The 17,200-nt window shown below is 53.3% G+C and overlaps 3 protein-coding genes across 9 annotated transcripts in view; 1 reads left to right on the forward strand and 2 right to left on the reverse strand.

Moving 5' to 3' along the window:
- Positions 1-429: 429 nt before the first annotated feature.
- On the reverse strand, positions 430-10,229 carry Rnf166 (ring finger protein 166). Of its 2 annotated transcripts, XM_075977523.1 has the most exons (6): positions 9,985-10,229; positions 4,877-5,033; positions 3,231-3,343; positions 2,856-2,970; positions 2,568-2,675; positions 430-1,549 (listed from the first exon to the last, which is right to left on the reverse strand). In XM_075977523.1, exons 1-6 carry the CDS (start codon positions 10,137-10,139, stop codon positions 1,484-1,486), a joined length of 714 nt encoding a protein of 237 aa, XP_075833638.1. In that variant the 5' UTR covers positions 10,140-10,229; the 3' UTR covers positions 430-1,483. The 2 variants fall into 2 exon arrangements, with proteins under 2 accessions (XP_075833638.1, XP_075833639.1); XM_075977524.1 differs by lacking the exon at positions 4,877-5,033 and having other exon boundaries at positions 9,985-10,095.
- A 58-nt stretch (positions 10,230-10,287) lies between these two features.
- On the forward strand, positions 10,288-16,621 carry Ctu2 (cytosolic thiouridylase subunit 2). 2 transcript variants are annotated; one of them, XM_075977531.1, is made up of 15 exons: positions 10,288-10,414; positions 10,603-10,677; positions 12,140-12,218; positions 12,399-12,458; positions 13,456-13,516; positions 14,016-14,125; positions 14,302-14,588; positions 14,663-14,798; positions 14,973-15,104; positions 15,532-15,623; positions 15,740-15,843; positions 15,938-16,076; positions 16,193-16,259; positions 16,335-16,393; positions 16,464-16,621. In XM_075977531.1, exons 1-15 carry the CDS (start codon positions 10,347-10,349, stop codon positions 16,579-16,581), a joined length of 1,587 nt encoding a protein of 528 aa, XP_075833646.1. In that variant the 5' UTR covers positions 10,288-10,346; the 3' UTR covers positions 16,582-16,621. The 2 variants fall into 2 exon arrangements, with proteins under 2 accessions (XP_075833646.1, XP_075833647.1); XM_075977532.1 differs by lacking the exons at positions 10,288-10,414; positions 10,603-10,677 and adding an exon at positions 10,857-10,994.
- Positions 16,585-17,200, reverse strand: part of Piezo1 (piezo type mechanosensitive ion channel component 1 (Er blood group)) — a 66,094-nt gene continuing 65,478 nt past the window's right edge. For all 5 annotated transcript variants that reach the window (XM_075977528.1, XM_075977529.1, XM_075977530.1 and 2 more), the window contains one exon: positions 16,585-17,152. In XM_075977528.1, the coding sequence (XP_075833643.1) occupies positions 16,903-17,152 (250 nt within the window). In that variant the 3' untranslated portion in view covers positions 16,585-16,902. The remainder of the gene's footprint in view (positions 17,153-17,200) is intronic.

Genomic DNA, 17,200 nt, shown 5'->3' on the forward strand with positions numbered 1-17,200 from the left:
TTCAAGTAGCACAGGCTGGCCTTGAACTCACAGCAATCCTGCCTCAGCCTCTTGAGTGCTGGGTACTCCCTGAATGAACCTCTGTTCCCAGCTCTCCTCAGCTATTAGAAACCCTTGGTGAGCTAGATATCAGCAGGGCACCCTGTGCCCTGGAGGTGGCCCCTGAACAGTCACAACAGCTGGCCTACCTCACAAGATCCAGGATCCAGCCTCAGAACAGTAAGAAACGGAGCCTCTGAGAGAAGGAACTGGTGCTGATGCCTCCACCACTCTGTAGGCCACCCAGAGGCCAGGAAAAAGGTAAGGTGACCAAGGGCACATAGTGGTACAACTACAGAGAAAAAGCACCATCAGGCGAGGAAGGGCTGTGGACCCTGGCAGCCCCTAGCTGACAGTGACAGTCAAACCCAGCACCAGGGCTGCCGTGGATGCTTTCAAACATTTTATTTAAACTCCTCTGAAAAGGCAGGATGTATGCCATGAACAGAACAAGATGCCGACAAATGGTTCCGGGCCTGACCTGCCACCGAGCAGGCCTCTCCAGCCTCTGAGGGCTCTACCATTGCTAAGGGCAGTCCCTGCATAAGGAGGGATGTGGTTGGCTCTGGAAGGTGACAGGGAGCCATGGACAATTCCTGGGGCAGGAGAGGGACCCGCTTCTGCCTCGACTGTCCTACAACTGCTGGAGCAGCCACAGCAAGTGGCCAGGGGTACTAGGATTTCATCTGGGTCATTATCATAAAGAAAACCACAAACAAGAGCCTCTTCCTCAAAGAGCAAGTGGCTTGGGGACCCCACCTCTGTCTCACACAGATGAAGCCCTGGCTATGCCCACTCTCTTTCCCACTTTGCACTGATCCCACAAAAGTGTTTATTTTTGACTATTTTTTTTTAAAAATATAGCTTTGTAAATGCTCCATAAAAATACTGTTCTTCCTAGTCAAACACAGGTATTGCGGTATGAAGAGGAACTGCTTTGATTTGCTCTAGAAAACGTGAAAAGATTATCACACAGGATAAGATAGAAAAACGCAGGGTTCCTAAATATCACAAAAGCCAGTACCAAATGCTTACGGTGGAAGCGAAGCTGGGGACCGGGTGGGCTGGCAGCCTGGCTAGGCGCCTCCTCCCCTGGTCCTGCTGGGCACAGCTTAGGGCACCTCATCCTTCTCCACACGAGGATAGCACGGCTGGGAAAGGCAGCCAACTGCTCTAACCCAATGGCCAGCACCTGCCTCTTGAAGCACCGATGACCCAGTGCTGCTGGCCGGGACCCAGTGGCCCTGCTTGATGGCAAGGGGCCAGCTAGCCAGCACTCCGGCCCTGGGGGCTCTGAGACCAGCTCTCCTTGTGTGAAATTCCACTTAGCCCAGTGGCGCACTCCCGTGCAGGTGCCAGGGCAGGAGGGCAACCGCCCTATCCCGTGATGTGGGATTGTGTCTTCGGCCCCTGACTTGAGGCAGGTGGCCAGGCTGTGTGTGCCTCAATTCTCAGAGAGGGACAGAGCCAGGGCAGCCTGGAAGGCGGCTTCTTCGTCAATGCTGTAGTCCTAGAAACAAGTACAGGTAAGTTTTGGGAGTGCTGGGAGGACCAGGATGGCTCCCAACAGCCAAACCCCTTCCATGCTAATCCACCCAAACAGCATTCTGTGATCTCAAGTCTCCCTTCAAAAAAATACCTCAGGGTGCTAGAGCCCTATCTAGCTCCCCAGTTCTTCCCAGCGGCTTCCCAAAATTCTCTCGGGATCATGTTGCAGGTCAGTAGTCTGCAGATTTGAGACTAAGAGGGGTGGGTTCATGAATGAGCTGGTTTCCCTTCAGACGGGAACAGCTTCTTTGTCCAGCTTATTTAGTGTGTGTGTACAGGCGTGTGTGACACACGTGGGGATGGGAGTTAGAGGATTTTCTAACTTAGGGATTCCAGGGATTGAGCACAAGTTGTCAAGCTTGGCAGCAGGAGCCTTTTTCCACTGACCCATTTTCCTGGCCAAGAACTGGGGTTTCTTTTTTTTTTTTTTTTTTTGGTTTTTTCGAGACAAGGTTTCTCTGTGGTTTTGGAGCCTGTCCTGGAATTAGCTCTTGTAGACCAGGCTGGTCTCGAACTCACAGAGATCCGCCTGCCTCTGCCTCCCTAGTGCTGGGATTACAGGCGTGCGCCACCACCGCCCGGCCCAAGAACTGGGGTTTCTAAGATCAAAGTTCAGTCAGGGGCAACAAGATCTCCAGCCCTGGGGACCAGAAGAAAGAAAACTCTGGCTGGCTGGAAGATGCAGGAGGTGATGGATACATGGGGGATGCATGAAAGAAAAGCTTGGGTGAGGGGCGGCAGGTGGGCCAGGATTAGGTAGCTTCTCTTCACTATCACCTTGAGGTGAGTGTACCAGGGACTCTGTCTCTGAAGCTGGTACAAAACCAAGGTACTGCCTCAAATGGTCCAGAGTGGGCACCAAGGGACCCAGAGCAGCTAGCCTCATGACAAGTTTGGGTGCCTGGTGCCCTCCAGTGGCAACGGAGTCTTGGCACTGTCGCAGCCCAGGCGACCCTGAGGGAGCTGGGCAGGGTACCTACCACGAAGGTGTCATAGGAGAACTTGTGCCGGTGCAGCAGGTGCTGCAGGAAATTGGCGCTTTTGTAGCTAGGGTCCCCCCAGGGCATTGCCGAGCAGATGGGGCACACCTAGAACACAGAAGTTGGGGGTAGCAGGGAGGGGGCCTCCCCTGTCTGCTTGCCCACCCACCCAACCATAGCAAGGCCTGCAGAGCAGCACCTAAGGTACACACTTGTGTATCTTCATCCCCAGACCAGGCCTGACCCCGTGTCTCCCTCAGGCAGAAGCCCCGTGCTGCCGATGCTCACCACACGGTTGGGGTCACTGCGATGGCTCTCCACACAGTGCTTCACCAGCTCCTGCTGATCCAGATTGCGGGCTCCACAGTAGGGACAAGCAAAGGTAGACCGGTTGGGGATATTGCTGGGGGTGGAAGACACTGAGCGAGGTTAGGGCTGAGAGCACTTGTCCCAACTCCTCCCGAAACCTGCCCTCCCCTCTGTGGACAGTCTGGCCCTAAGGAGGACCATACACCTTGGAAAGAAAGTCCTGGTCCTCTATTTACCCCACATGCTGGACTAATGGGATATGGTCATGACAGAGGGGAAGTGACTATAGGGTCCTTGGCCTAGGAAGTACCCTCACTCTGCCCGTCTTGGGTCCCCATCCTGAAGGCTGCCTACCTGGGGATGGGCTGAGATGTGGGCAACACAGGGACGAACTTGGGGCAGTTGGCCATCTGCTCCTGGACCTTCAGGCAGGAGGAAATGTGCACTCTCATCTTCCCCAGAGTCACCTATGAGATGAGAGGAGAAGCAGAACTGGGCAGGTCATGACCCCGGGCAGCAGGGACAGAGAATGATCAGCAAAAGATCAGATCCATCCCTTCTGCTCCTAAAACACTCACAGGCTCTGGGGCTGCCGGGAGGGACCCTGGCGAACAAGAGGTAACACATGAAGACACACAGGTCTCTACAGAGCCACACAGACAGACGTGTTCATGGCTCTTAGGGTAACTGTATAGAGCAGGTGCAGGTCACCAATCCCCCAGGACACGAATAACAGGTCCCTCTCTTAGGGACTCAGGGAAGCTGTTCCAATGAGTGGACAGGATCCATACCTACTAGGAAAAAAGGCTCACACCCCCAGGGGGAAACCAATGAAAGACCCCTGCTCTGACAAATACTTTTAGTGGTGAAGATCACAACACAGTGTGATAATTACCACTCAGCTCCCCATCAAGTCATCACAGCCATGCCAAGGGCAGCAGCCTGGCCTGAAGGCAAGGGACAGGGAACTGGCAGGGGATGCTCAGCAGGAGAGTCCATCCCAACAAGGGCTCAATGAGTTACCCGGAAGAGAGAAAAGAACCCATGGCCAGCCTTTCCCTGAGGGTGCACACCAAGGCTGGGGGTAGAGCTCAAAGACTAAGGGGGAAAGAGGACATGCTAATATACCACTATTGGCAGGTGGCTACAGCACATGTCCCCAGCATCCAGAGTTTGTACCTAAGACCTGCAGGGGTCCAAGAAGGTCCTCCTTGAGTCACTTGTCACAGCTGGGTGGGTACCCATGCAGCAAGGAAATTTGCTCCAGAAGACAGTTTGAAAATTGAGGTGTCCAAGTGAGGGGTGGAGCTACTTCACATGTAACACTGACAGGCTTCTGGCTTCTAGTCTCCCTAGGAAAGTCCAGCCAGGGCACCCAAGCACGAAGGAGGACCATGGCAATCGACTCAATCTCACTACTCCAGGCCCAGGACAGTTCTAGTTCATCTGCCTGGTGACCTTTAAACACTGTGACAAGTTCACAAAAACAGTAACTAGAGACACAGGGAGGCCTGCAACATAAATGACAAGTGCACTTAGTTTCCTGGGAACAAAGCGGAAAGGGGGAGCGAGGCAGGCTCTGGGGACAGGCTGGAAAGAGGCCTGCAAGCCCCAACACCAGTGGCAGGGCCTGTGTGATGGTGCAGGGACGGCGCTCACGCCGTTCTCCTCAGGACAGACTCTAGCATTAGGTGCACAGAGCTCAGCCTCGAAAGGCCCTGCCAACTCAGAGTCCCCAGAACCTTCTTGGCTTCCCCAGATTTGTCTGTCACAGCCTGAGTGCTCGGTCCCCATCAGCCACAGGCCGCTGTGACAGCATGGCTCCCCTGGAGCTCCTAGAGGGTCTGCCAGGTAGCTTCACGCTGAAGCAAATGTGGTTAATCGACAGGAAGGGGTGTGAGCCCATGTACCCAGTTCCTCTATAGGACAGTAGAACCCACGGGCGGAAGCTGCCCCACCCAGAGCCTCCCAGCCTTTGGAAACCCGAGCAGGGCGGGTACCTTCTTGTTGCAACCCCGGCAGGGTGCCTTGTAAGATGAGAGCTGCTTCTCTACATGAGAGGCCTTGTCCACTTTCTTGGGGTCGAAGGGCAGACGGCAGAGCGGGCACAGAGGGGATGGCACCTGCAGACATGGCTGGAGGCACTCCCCGCAGAACCTGCAGGTGACATGGACCTGAGGCTACTTCTTCCATGCCAGCATGTACAGAATGGCTCCCCAGTTGCTACTGATAGTTCTGGAGACAATCTTATGCCCACGCTCCCACCCCCTACAGGTCATAGTTAAGAGTACAACCCTCCTGTATGTGGTGTATCCCCTGCAGCCTGTATCCCAATAAAAGCACCCCTGGGATAGGATGATCATTTCTTTCCTAAGAGTCTCGAGATCATGCGATTAACTGACAAAACCTCAGGGGTCAGGGTATCAGGCCAGGGAGTAAAGTGATTAACAACTATGCAGAACAAAATGCCAGGCCTGGAGCCCTTCCACTACATGGTCAACACTGGTCAGGCAAGTCTGAGGCAGCAGGGGGTCCTTTTTTTTGTTTTGTTTTTTAAGAGACCTAAGGTGTTGTAGGCACTAGCAAGTACCCAGATCCCAGTTGGGACCACCTAACAAGGGGCAGTGTGAGCGGGCATGGCTTCAAAAGTCCCTTCAACAGCCTACTTTTTAAATTTTTTATGTATTTATTTGTACATATCAATCCCAATTTCCCCTCCCTCCTCTCCAACCCCTTCCCCTCAGCCTACCTGCCATCCACTCCTAAGAAAGGTTAAGGCCTCCCCTGGGAAGTCAATTAAGTCTGTTCCATCACTTCCTTGAGGCAGGACTAAGGCCCTCCCCAGGAGGGGGTCCTTGGATTCTGAGTCAAAGCCTGGTGACAGGAGGGACTACCTTGGCTTGGGTACTGGGCACAGACTTGGAGCACTGAGAATTGGTAGGGGCCCAGTCTCTTTCTGACACGCTCCCAGATGCCAGCAGCAAGAGCTCTGTCCTTGCCTGCCCACACCCCAGCTGGTGTTTGCAGGATCTTCCATTCATCAGATGCACACCCATAGAGAACAGAAAGGAACGGGGCATAGCTGTGCAAGTAGACAACTGTTTTTGGTTGTCAACTTGACTATATCTGGACTTATGCTGGGTACACCTATGAAGGATAGTTTCCTAATTAGATCATTTGAAGTAGAAGACCCACTTTTATTTATTTATTTTTCTCAAGACAGGGTTTCTCTGTGTAGCCCTTGCTCTCCTGGAACTTGCTCTGTAGACCAGGGTGGCCTTGAACTCTACCTGCCTCTGCCTCTTCAGTGCTGGGATTAAAGTGGCAGAAGACCCCCATTTAATCTGGACTGTACCTTCTGCTGACAACCTATATAAGGAACATGGGAGAAGGAAGCTTGCTCTCTTTGCCTGCTTACTCTTGCTCTCACTGGCAAATCCATTCCTTCACTGGCATTAGAGGCAACTCTTCTGGAATTCTGGCATATACCGAAGATGAACTGAGACATCCAGACTTGTGGACTGAACAACTACTGGATTCTTAGCCCTTCCATTAGTGGACAGCCATTGTTGGGATTAGCTGGACCACAGCCTGTAAGTCATTCTAATCAATCTCCTTTATATTTATATATACATATGTACACATATATGTATATATATTCATTCTATAAGTTCTGCTTCTCTAAAGAATACTGCCTAAGAGGCAGGCGGATCTCTGTGAGTTCAAGACCAGCCTGGTCTATAAGAGCTAGTTCCAGGACAGGCTCCAAAACCACAAAGAAACCCTGTCTCGAAAAACAAAAACAAAAGAACAACAACAACAAAAAAAGAATACTGCCTAATACAGATTTTGTGTCAGAACTGGTTTTAAAGCAAGAGAAGCATAAGGAAAAATTTTAAAGTATTTGGAATTGGCTTTCCAATTTGCCAACACCCACAGTTCCTGAAAAGCTTGGAGAGTACTGGAAGTTCATGGTGTTAACTATTTTATAAACTTAAGGGATAATGGATTTGATTATTTTGACTCACTAATTGTCAGAGGCAATGGATTTGGTGACTCTGTATATAAAACTTTTGACAATTTGTGGAAAAATAAGGGAAATGATGCTGTGGTTGGTCGCTTCTAGCATCTCTGGATGAGTTCTGTAATAAAATTAACCTACTTCCAGCATCTCATATGAGGAAGGACAACAATAGTATCGTGATAAAACCGACTAGTTCCTGATGTGCACCAACAGTCTAAAGGTTTCCAAGTGTGCTCTGGAAGAGAATCTTCTGTTCAGCAGCCACCCAGCTCAAGAGGCAGAAAATCAAGGCTCATTTATAAGATTGGCTGAATTACAACAAAAATTCAAGTCCCAACCACTAAGGGTGTGAGCAATAACTGGTAAAGAACAGGATTCTGTAAACTGGAATGGAAATGTGTGGGAGGACCCTACTACAGCTGAGAACTTTGGATCCTCAGATTCTCAAGGGGTTATCACACCTGAGGAAGTAGTATCTCCACCCAGAAGATACACTTTCATCCCCAAACCCCGGAGACACTGCCTTTTCCACCTTTGGCTGAGGAAATCCCTCATTGTTTACTGAACCAGCAGTGACTTTCCGTGAACGAGATGCCAGGTCAGGTGGTACTGATGTCCCCCAGGGCCCATCAATAGCTACCTCTAGACCTGTAACCAGACTGTGAAGTTTTTAAGAACATATAAATGCACATTAACGTGCTCCTACAGGGGAAACAGGAAGTGTAGCCCAGGAGGAAGTGCACTACACTGCTAATAAAGAGCTTAATGAGTTTGCTAATTCATTCAAGCAAGTTAGGACTGGATTTTAAGTGTGTGGGATAACGGTGGAGGAACGTAAAACTGAACCAGGCTGAGTTTACTGAATAGGTACACAGAATGAAGGAGAGTCTAGGTTGAAGATGGAAGCTCATGGTTTTTTCCTGCACAAAATCACAAGTGCTGATGGCACCTGGGAGGAAGAGGGGCACTGACTCAGCCTTCAGGAAGATGGCAGCGTCGAAGAGTGTGAGGAGGCTGCAAGAAGCCAGTGTGTAGTCTGTTTCCTGTGACTTCTCAGCAGGCTCTGGGGTGGGGCTGAGAAGTCACGTTGGTCAGAAGGGATGAGAGAATCTTCTTTAATCTGCAGATGACTTAGCCAATGTCCCTCTGGCATTATGAGATCTCAAGGAAAGGTCCCTTTGCAGTGAGGACAGGCCTATAGCTCAGGCCGTGTCAAAAGTTCCTGCACTCTCATTTTTGAGGGAGCCACCACTTGGCAAGACATGTTTAACCAAGTTAAGAGAAGCAGCCTGAGACAGGGCAGCAGCAACTGTGCAAGGATTCTCAGAGGCATTTTCCTGCTGTCAAGACTGGCTCCTTGTCACCTACCTTACCCCCACAGTGCAGGTGAGGTGGCATCAGCAACCACACACCCAGCCCTGGAACTGGTTTCCATCACTGGCCCTAAGATTTGATTAGCTGGGCGGCCAGCCAATCCCTATGAGGCTGGTAAGATGGTGCATCCAATGGGGCCCCATGACAGCCAACATGCCAGGGTTCACAGCAGAACCCAGGTGTGCAAGGCTCTACTCACAAGAAAGCCTCAGGAAGGAAACTGCTTCCAGTCAGGTGGCTCAAAGACGTGCATTTTTAAAAGGTGAGATAAAAGCTTAACCCTCACACTCTTCTGAACACAGGCTACACCCAAGAGACTGCAGATTAAAGTAGGTGAGAACAGCTGGGCAAATGGAAAATGGAACCAACAAAGAAAGGAGGACCACCCCGGTGAAGGATGTCCGGACAGAAGCTTGCAGAAGCAGCAATGGAAACAGTTTTACAGGACAGATGCTTACCAATCCTATGTTCTATCTTGCCAGGGGGACAGCATAATAAGACTTGGGGGGAAGGGGTGTTAAGTGCTGCTTGGTGAATACTAGGAAACAGAAAACATGGTGGCCTGTGTGCACTGAGTGAAGGGGCTGGAGGCAAGGCTTTCAAAATGACAAACCTCACAGAACACACCGTAAAACGCTACTCATGCAAGCATACAAAAAAGGAGAAAGAAAAAAAAAGAGGGTCCTGATCAAAGGCTTCCTGCTAGAATGCCCCAGTAACATTAGACTGAGTAGGAGCTGTGCCCTTACAGACAATTCAGCAGAGCTCTCTCCAGGGCAAGCGGGACCCCTGTTCAGCCCGACACTGGGACAGGGAACGGGAAGGCAGTTTTGGATGGAGACAAGGTCCTTGCCACCTCCCTGGATGACTAGCAGGCACACGCCCACCCAGCAGTTCCAGTTCCCTCTGCAGCAGAGTCTCCAAAATCAGCTGCCTCTGTTTGCAAAAACCCTCCCACCAATCTGCGTGCACCCCAAGCCGTGGAGAGCCCCACCTCCTGAGCGGCATGGCCCTCTACTGAGAAGTCCTTCTGCCCCTTTTTTAACTGCTCATCTCTAGAGCTGTACTGTGGGGAGGTCATGGAGCAGACGCTCTGTCTTGGCTCCCTCCCAACCAGGCTGGCGCTGAGAAGGCCTTAAGCATCGCTCCCTCCTGCGAGCAGTCACAACCTCAAGTTTTAGTTCCTGAAACACGGAGGAGGAGGAGCCAGATTGGGGGAGGTCCTGGCTCAGCTGGGCACCTAACAAGGTCTCCGGGTGTCTGGGGCCCAGTAGGCCCTGCTGCCTGGAAGCTTCAGGTTCAGAATAGGCCAAGTCCTTCAAAACAAAACAGCATCAGGCTCCAAACGATCCCCTTTCCTAACTTCAGGGAACTCATTTCCGTGACAGTCAAAACGAGTAGACATGGGGTGGATAAGAGTGGATTGCAAAAGCCACAACTCATTTATTTACAACGGCCCGCCCGATCTCTACAAGCCCGAACGCCCGCGCTTGGCGCAGCGGCCTCGTCCGCCACCCTCGAAGCAGCCGGCGGCCGTTGGCAACGCGCGGGGCCGGGGCGGGTGCAGGGTTTCCCTCGGCCCGGGTGCGGGGGGCCGCGCGTGCGGCCGGCGGGTAGGGGCAGGGCTGACTTCCCCAAGTCCCCGGGCGGCCGCCCGCCACGACCCCGGCCCGGACCCCCCTCCCGCGGGCTCCCGGCGCGCGCGCTCACGTGTGGCCGCAGCTGCCGATGGCCACCGGCCGATAGTACACCTCCAGGCAGATGGGACAGCTGAATTGCGCCTCCAGGCCGCTGTCGCCGCTCGCGGGCCCAGCTGGCGGCTGCCGCTGCTGTGCCGAGGCCACCAGGCTGCGGAACATCGCCATCCCCCGGCCAGGCCGCCGCAGCTACCGCCGCCGCCGCCGCCACTACTCCCGATCCAGGCCGGGAGGCCGGCGTCACTGCCGCGACGGCGCCGCACTGGCGTCACCGCTCGCCCCGCCCTCGTGTTTGTGTCACGACTGTGTCAGCTGCGCGCCAACGTCATCTTGGCGCGCCGGCTTTCCCCTACTGCGGACCAGCCCTTCATCTCCATGTGTCAGGCCGGTGAGGACTACGCGGTGTCGGCTCAGCGGGAGCCTCCGCCCGTGCCACGGCCGGGGTAAGAGCCGTCTGTACCAGGCCAGGGATTGTCCCCGCGCCCTTAGGGTCGCAGCGACCCGGAATGGAGTCTGCAGCTAGAACTAAGCATAGGCCCTGGTGTGTGAGCCAGGCTGGGAAGCGAGACTGGCTCCTCCAGGTTCGCTGCGGTGGGAGGATTTGCCATGGATGTTCTTATTTTCTCCACAGCCGGGAGCAGAAATGTGTGAAGTGCGCGGAAGGCCTGCCGGTGGTGGTGATACGAGCGGGAGACGCCTTCTGCAGGTGAGATCTCTGCAGCCCCCCTTTCCAGGCTTGCTTTTTCCTTGTAAGGGGACGGTTACGTTGTACGTGCTTGTCACGTTGGCCCGGACCACAAGTAGTGGTGGAAACCATTGGTAACGACTCTTGTCATCTAAACTAGGCTCACGCCTGTATTTCCAACACTAGGGATTCCGTGATAGGAGAATTACCTCAGATTCGAGGCCAGCTTGGGCTGCAGAGAAATCCTGTCAAACAGAATCCCACAAATTTCCTTGATGGGCCTAGTGGTAGGAAGATCTCTGGGGAAGCTTGTGGAGTGCCCAGACTCGAGGGAAAAGGTGCGTTGAAAGACAGGCTTTTCGGGCACTTGGAATCCGTCCAGGTCAGATCAGAACATCTTGGGAACTTGGGCAGGTACTCTGGGTGGAAATTGTTCCTTCTTTCATGGGATACCTATTTTTGTTTTTGCCTTTTTTTTTTTGTTTTGTTTTGAGACAGGTCTGTAACAGTTCTAGCTGTCCCGGAACTCACTCTTGTAGACCAGGCTGGCCTCAAACTCACAGAGATCCCCCTGCACCTGCCTCCTGAGTGCTGGGATTAAAGGCGTGCGCCACCACTGCCCGGCTATGAGATACCCATTTTATTTGATGGCCACACAGACTTGGAAGGAGAACAAGAGATTAATCCCATGGGGGCCACAGCAGGAGGATTCACGTTTTATCTGTAACTTCAATGGGTCCCTCATACCTCTTTTGAATTACAGCTTTTCATGTTTGACTGTTTTACCCCAGAGCTCTAGCTCCCCGAGGGCAGGAACATGAATCTCCAGTGTTTTTCCTCTAATACCTAGTGGTGTTAGCAGTAGCTTTGTGTAGTGTATGTTTGTTGAGTGAGGATTTCATGTGTCTAAGTTCCTTTGGATCTCTGAGTCTGTTTTTTAAAGATTTTCTACAAAAGATTCTGGTGAAGGGACAGAAACTGATTTCCAGAACCTATCTTGTCACCCACCATGTTTTGGGAGCCCAGATTTGAAAGAAAAGGTAGTGTTACCAGTAATTGTAACCTGGGCAAGGTAGGTACTGATGTAACTAACAATTTAGGAATATTTGGAAATGAGGGCTGCTCGGTTCAGCAGGGGTCTGAGTCTCAGAGAAGCAACCCTTCTGTTTATTGGGGCATCATCAATAGATCAACACCTGTTATTGAGAGGCTTTGGTGACTTCCCCCTGTTCTAGTTCCAGTTCAGCTTTCTTTTAGCTGAGACCTTCCAAGCACCTGTGGAGCTTCCGCAGCTCACATCTGATGGGATCTGGGTAGTACACTGAGAGTCATAGCCAGGAGAGCTCCTCCATCTAACTTCCCCAACAGGCTCTGGCAGAGTATCTGCATCTAAGAGTGGACACTGCCAAGAGGGACAGTATCACCCACAGGGTCTTAGGCTGGTGGGCAGGTGTGGAACAGCCTCTCTCTGTGTCTGTTACAGGGATTGTTTCAAGGCATTCTATGTTCACAAGTTCAGAGCCATGCTTGGGAAGAACCGACTCATCTTTCCTGGCGAGAAGGTACTTGTGGGGAGTGCTTGGCTGTCAGCCCCTGCTTCCTTCCTATATGTGCCTTTCTTCAGCTGGCCTGCTGTCTCTGGACCTTGAGGGTAGACTTGGTGTCTTGGGCTGTTTAAGAATGAAACAGACTTGCTCACGTTGGAGATGCAGGTCCTTGCTGATCCTCTCTTCCCACCCCAGGTGCTGTTGGCGTGGTCTGGGGGGCCTTCGTCCAGCTCTATGGTCTGGCAAGTCCTTGAGGTACGTCCACACCATCCCTTGGGCCTGAACTTCTGGACTGAATTAACCGGGGCCTCTTTCCTCAGCTTGCACTGCAAAGGTTTTGGTTGACACTAGACAGACCCCCCCTCCTCCCCAGCTGGGACACCCATAGGATCTCACGTGTACTCATCAGGGTCCCCAGGTACATCCCCATTTAGCTTTACTTGGTAGTATCCAAGTTTGGCCAATTGTGACTTGTGGGTAGAGAGAAGTATTTGCCGAAGACAGGGAGAAGTGGCCTAGGTGGAAGAGGGTGGGGCAGAGAGAATAGGGACTTGAGCTGAGAATGCCTGGCACTGCTGAGGGCATGCAGGGTTTCTTTGAGGGGCCTTGGCACAGAAGAGGGACCCACATGCTTCTTTCACCATAGAGCGGCAAGAGTCGAGGCTGTGGTTGATCGGAGTCAGCAGTCTGACCTAAGTGACAGTGCTGCTTCATTGGGAACACCCTGTCGTTCTGGGGTTTTGTTGTACCTGCTGCTCCCGTAAAGCTGTACATGTAGAGGAGCTCACCATGAAGCCATTTGTCAGTGCCTGACCCTGCTCCCATTGGAATCTTCTCTGCCCCTGCCTCCCATGGTTCTTAACCTACCAAACACTTCCTGAGGGTTCTGAGGTGCCCAGCAGGTGGTACAGTGCCCCCACTGCCCCATGGTCCAGCTGGTTGTCTCAGGCTGCATAGGTGTCAGAAGCAAACTAGAGAGGGTGGGTTCTAAAGTCTCTGATACTGACAGGGCATGCCCTCATATGGAAGGGAAGACTTAACCACTTCCTTCTCCTGTGGGTAAGGGAGACCCAGACCCATTGATCCATCTATAGAAAGGAAGACAGACCCATACTTTCTCCTGTGGGAGGAAGACTTGGCCCATACACACCCCTCTGAGGGGAGACCCAGGCCGTTTTGTCCACTGTCTGGAGAGTCTGAAGTCCAGAGAAACGCTTTTGGCCAGGCCTGAATCCTGACACTTCTCTTCCAGGGTCTGAGTCAGGATTCTGCAAAACGACTACGCTTTGTGCCAGGAGTCATCTATGTTGACGGTATGTTGGGCCGCTCCTCCATTCGGTCCCCAACAATAATTGGTGAACCTCAACAGCCCCTTTAGGGGACACACTGGGGACAGCGGTGCCTTCTCAGCTCTATTGAAGGGCCCAGGGATTGAAGAAGATGAGTTTAGAACTGGTCTTTGGGGATGAAAGACTAGGCAGTTTCTTTAGCTGTAAGGGAAGCCAGTCCTTTAGCTGTGAGGGAAGCCAGTCCAGGGAAACTTTCTCTGGCTGGGTGGTGGTGGCGCACGCCTTTAATCCCAGCACTCTGGAGGCAGAGATAGGCAGATCTCTGTGAGTTCTAGGCCAGCCTGGTCTACAGAGTGAGTTCCAGGACAGATTCCAAAAGCTACAGAGAAGCCCTGTCTCAAAATACAAACAAACAAAATGTCTGAAGAGTAGACGTGGTGTGACTTCTGTGTGTGGCACTGACCACCTCCGTCTGCCCCACTTCCTCTGTGAATCTGACATACTTCCTGCCTGGGTTTTACAGAGGGAGCAGCCTGTGGCCAGAGCCTACAGGACAGGGTGAAGACCTTGGCTGAGGTGAAGCTGATCCTGCAGAACACTGGCTTCCCGTGGCATGTAGTTGCCTTAGAGGAGGTAGGTAGGTCTGCCCAGGTGGTGACCTTTGGTAACCTTGGAGGGGTACCCATCAGGGCCACATTCTTGCTTATTGGAGCCATCCTGTGGGCCGCTTGCCCTGGGCCTTGGCTTTCCTACTGTTTCAGAGGGCTGGGATGGCCTTGACCTCAATATCCATTCTTACATCCTGGAAGGTGTTCAGCTTGCCACCATCCGTGCTGTGCTGTGCTTCCCAAGAGCCCACAGGGACAGAGGAGGCCTACAAAACAGCTGTGGACAGCTTCCTGCAGCAGCAGCATGTGCTAGGGTCTGAGGGCTGTGCCAGCCCAGCTCAGGGGGAGGATCAGTCACACCCAACCCACAGCCAGGACCCCCTACACATGGCTGGGTTCCCCACAGCTGCTCAGACTGAGGCCTTGTCTAGGTTGTTCAGTTCCATAAAGACGCTGACAGCCAAAGAGGAGCTTCTGCAGACCCTGAGGTGAGTGCAGCACCCCTAGCCCTGCCTGGCTTGTAGGACTCCAGCTCCAGCTTCTGCAATTCACCCCCTCACAGGACCCATCTGATTGTGCATGTAGCCCGAACCCATGGCTACTGCAAGGTGATGACTGGGGAGAGCTGTACCCGCTTGGCCATCAAGCTTATGACCAACCTGGCCTTAGGGAGAGGAGCCTTCCTTGCCTGGGACACGGTATGCGGGGCCTAGAGGTCATGGTGTCCCTGGCCTCTTTGTCCTCCTTCCTTTGAAAGTACTTCTGCGTTATCCTGGGGTCTTCCAAGTGGACAGGCCTGAGACCCAACCATAGCTGGCAGTGGCAGTAATAGGAGGTACGCTAGGATTTGAGCCATAGTGTCTGCTCCCCAGGGCTTCTCAGATGAGCGGCATGGGGATGTGGTGTTGGTGAGGCCTATGCGGGACCACACCCTGAAAGAAGTGGCCTTCTACAACCGCCTGTTTGGCGTTCCCTCGGTCTTCACACCAGCCATCGATACCAAGGTGGGCCTGTGGAGAAGTGCGTGGGCTGGTTGGGAGCGGCCCCTCCATACAGGGTCAGAAATCCCTGGTGCACTGTCAGATCTTGAGTCCTTGCCAGCCAGCTTCAGCCCTTCCTGCCCTAGGACTGGCCTTGTCCCAGCTGGTTCTCTGCGACTCTAGCACTGCCTCTGAAAAGGCCAGTAGCAGTGTTCATGTATCTAGGGGCCCTCCAAGCATGCCCTGTACCTTGGAGGAGCAGGCTGGTACCTCTAAGGAGGAGGGAGAGGGTTAGTCTGTCCCTGAGGTGAAGAGGTGGCAAGAGGACCTGTATCCACACTGTGTAAATCCTATACTGATCTTAGTCCCCTCAGGCTGGCCATTTGAAGCCCGTGGTACTTGCTTTAGGTGGCCCTTGGCCCTTCTAAAATCCCTATCTGATTGTCCCTAGGCTTCAGAAAAGGCTAGCATCCACCGGCTGATGGAAGCCTTTATCCTGAGGTTGCAGACTCTGTTCCCCTCTACAGTCAGTACTGTGTACAGGTGTGTGTGCCACTGGGGGTGCTGTTGAGCCTGCTGCCCACACTTGAAGGGCGCAGAACCCATGACTGGGGACATACTTGTTACCTGTCCCTGTTTGCCTGTGCACCTGCCAACAGGACAAGTGAGAAGCTGGTCAAGGCTCCCCGGGAGGGCTGTGCCTCTGGCCCCGCCAGCCCCAGCTGCCTCCTCTGCATGTGTGCACTGGACATTGACACTGCTGGTGCGTGCAGGGCCTTCTTTGAGTGCTGGGCGGGGGGGGGGGAGCGCAGGTAATTTGGCTGCCCCAGGGTTCCCTCAAACCCTCTCTGTTGCAGACAGTGCCACGGCTTTTGGGGCTCAGTCCTCCTCACATCTCTCCCAGATGCTGCCTGCTGAGGCTGGGATACCTACCACCCCCTGCTGTGGTGCAGGGGACGGTCAGGCCCAGAGCTGCCACAGGGGAGTTGGCAGGAGGTAAGACCCTGCCTGTGTCCTGCCCTATGGACAGGGGTGGAGGGGGCAGAAAGATTGTGGCCTTAAACAGAGTTCAGAATGAGACCAGGCACACAAGTTCAGTTCTGCTTTTACAGGGGGGATGCACAGGCCTGTATCATAGAACAGCTGTGTTATGGCTGCCGGGTAAACATGAAGGACCTGGTGAGTACCTGTCCGTATGTCCCTATGAGCTGTCCCTATGGTCCCCATGGTTCCTCACACTGCCATCTCTTGTAGCCCTCCCTGGACCCATTGCCACCCTATGTCCTGGCAGAGGCTCAGCTCCGCAGTCAGAGGTAATGCCTGTTCTTTGGGGAGACCTCTGGGGAGACGCCCTGGACTGGTTCTCACTGCAGTCTCCCTTAGGGCCTGGGTCTCTAAGGAAATTCAGGAGTATCTGATTACAGACGATGATGATGAGGAAGAGGAGGAAGAAAGCAGAGCCATCAAGCAGGAAGGCGAGAACACTGGGATTGGTCTATAACTGTCCATTTGTATAAATAAAAATGTTTTTACTTAGAAAACTCTACAGTACTGTGGGAAGGGAGAGCCAGGCCCCCAGACCCAGTGTGGCTAGCCCTGAGCTACACTGGGCCCCCAGCCCAGCAGGTGGGTGGGGACGCAACAGGTAAGGGACCCAGTGTCCCTTTGACAGCAGCATCATCAGGGCTTACATGGGCCAGGAGGATGTGTCACAGCTCGCGGCCTCAGGCAGCTACACTCCTCTCCAAGGAGCGCTGTCAGCCCTGGTGGCCATGCTGCCCTGGGGCAGCTCCTTCATTCCCGGTGCCCAGGAGCTGGGCTCCTACTCCTTCTCACGTGTCCACTTGATCATGGTTTCTGGTGAGCGGTATAGGAAGATGAGCTTGGCATACAGCTCCTCCTCCAGCTCCAGCTCACGGGTCTCCCGCACCAAGAAGATATCCTGGCATAGCTTGAGAATGCGGTCCACGTAGGGCAGCTCCTCGAACATGATGGAGTGTGAGATGTCACTGAAGAAGCCCCGCATAAACTTGCCAATGACCAGCACAATGGACACGTATAGCCCCACGATCCTGTCGGGAGAGGCATGTGAGCCGCCACCACTCAGAACTGCCCTGGAG

Source organism: Microtus pennsylvanicus, chromosome 6, assembly GCF_037038515.1.
Source record: "Microtus pennsylvanicus isolate mMicPen1 chromosome 6, mMicPen1.hap1, whole genome shotgun sequence".
In the NCBI taxonomy this organism is placed as follows: domain Eukaryota; kingdom Metazoa; phylum Chordata; class Mammalia; order Rodentia; family Cricetidae; genus Microtus; species Microtus pennsylvanicus.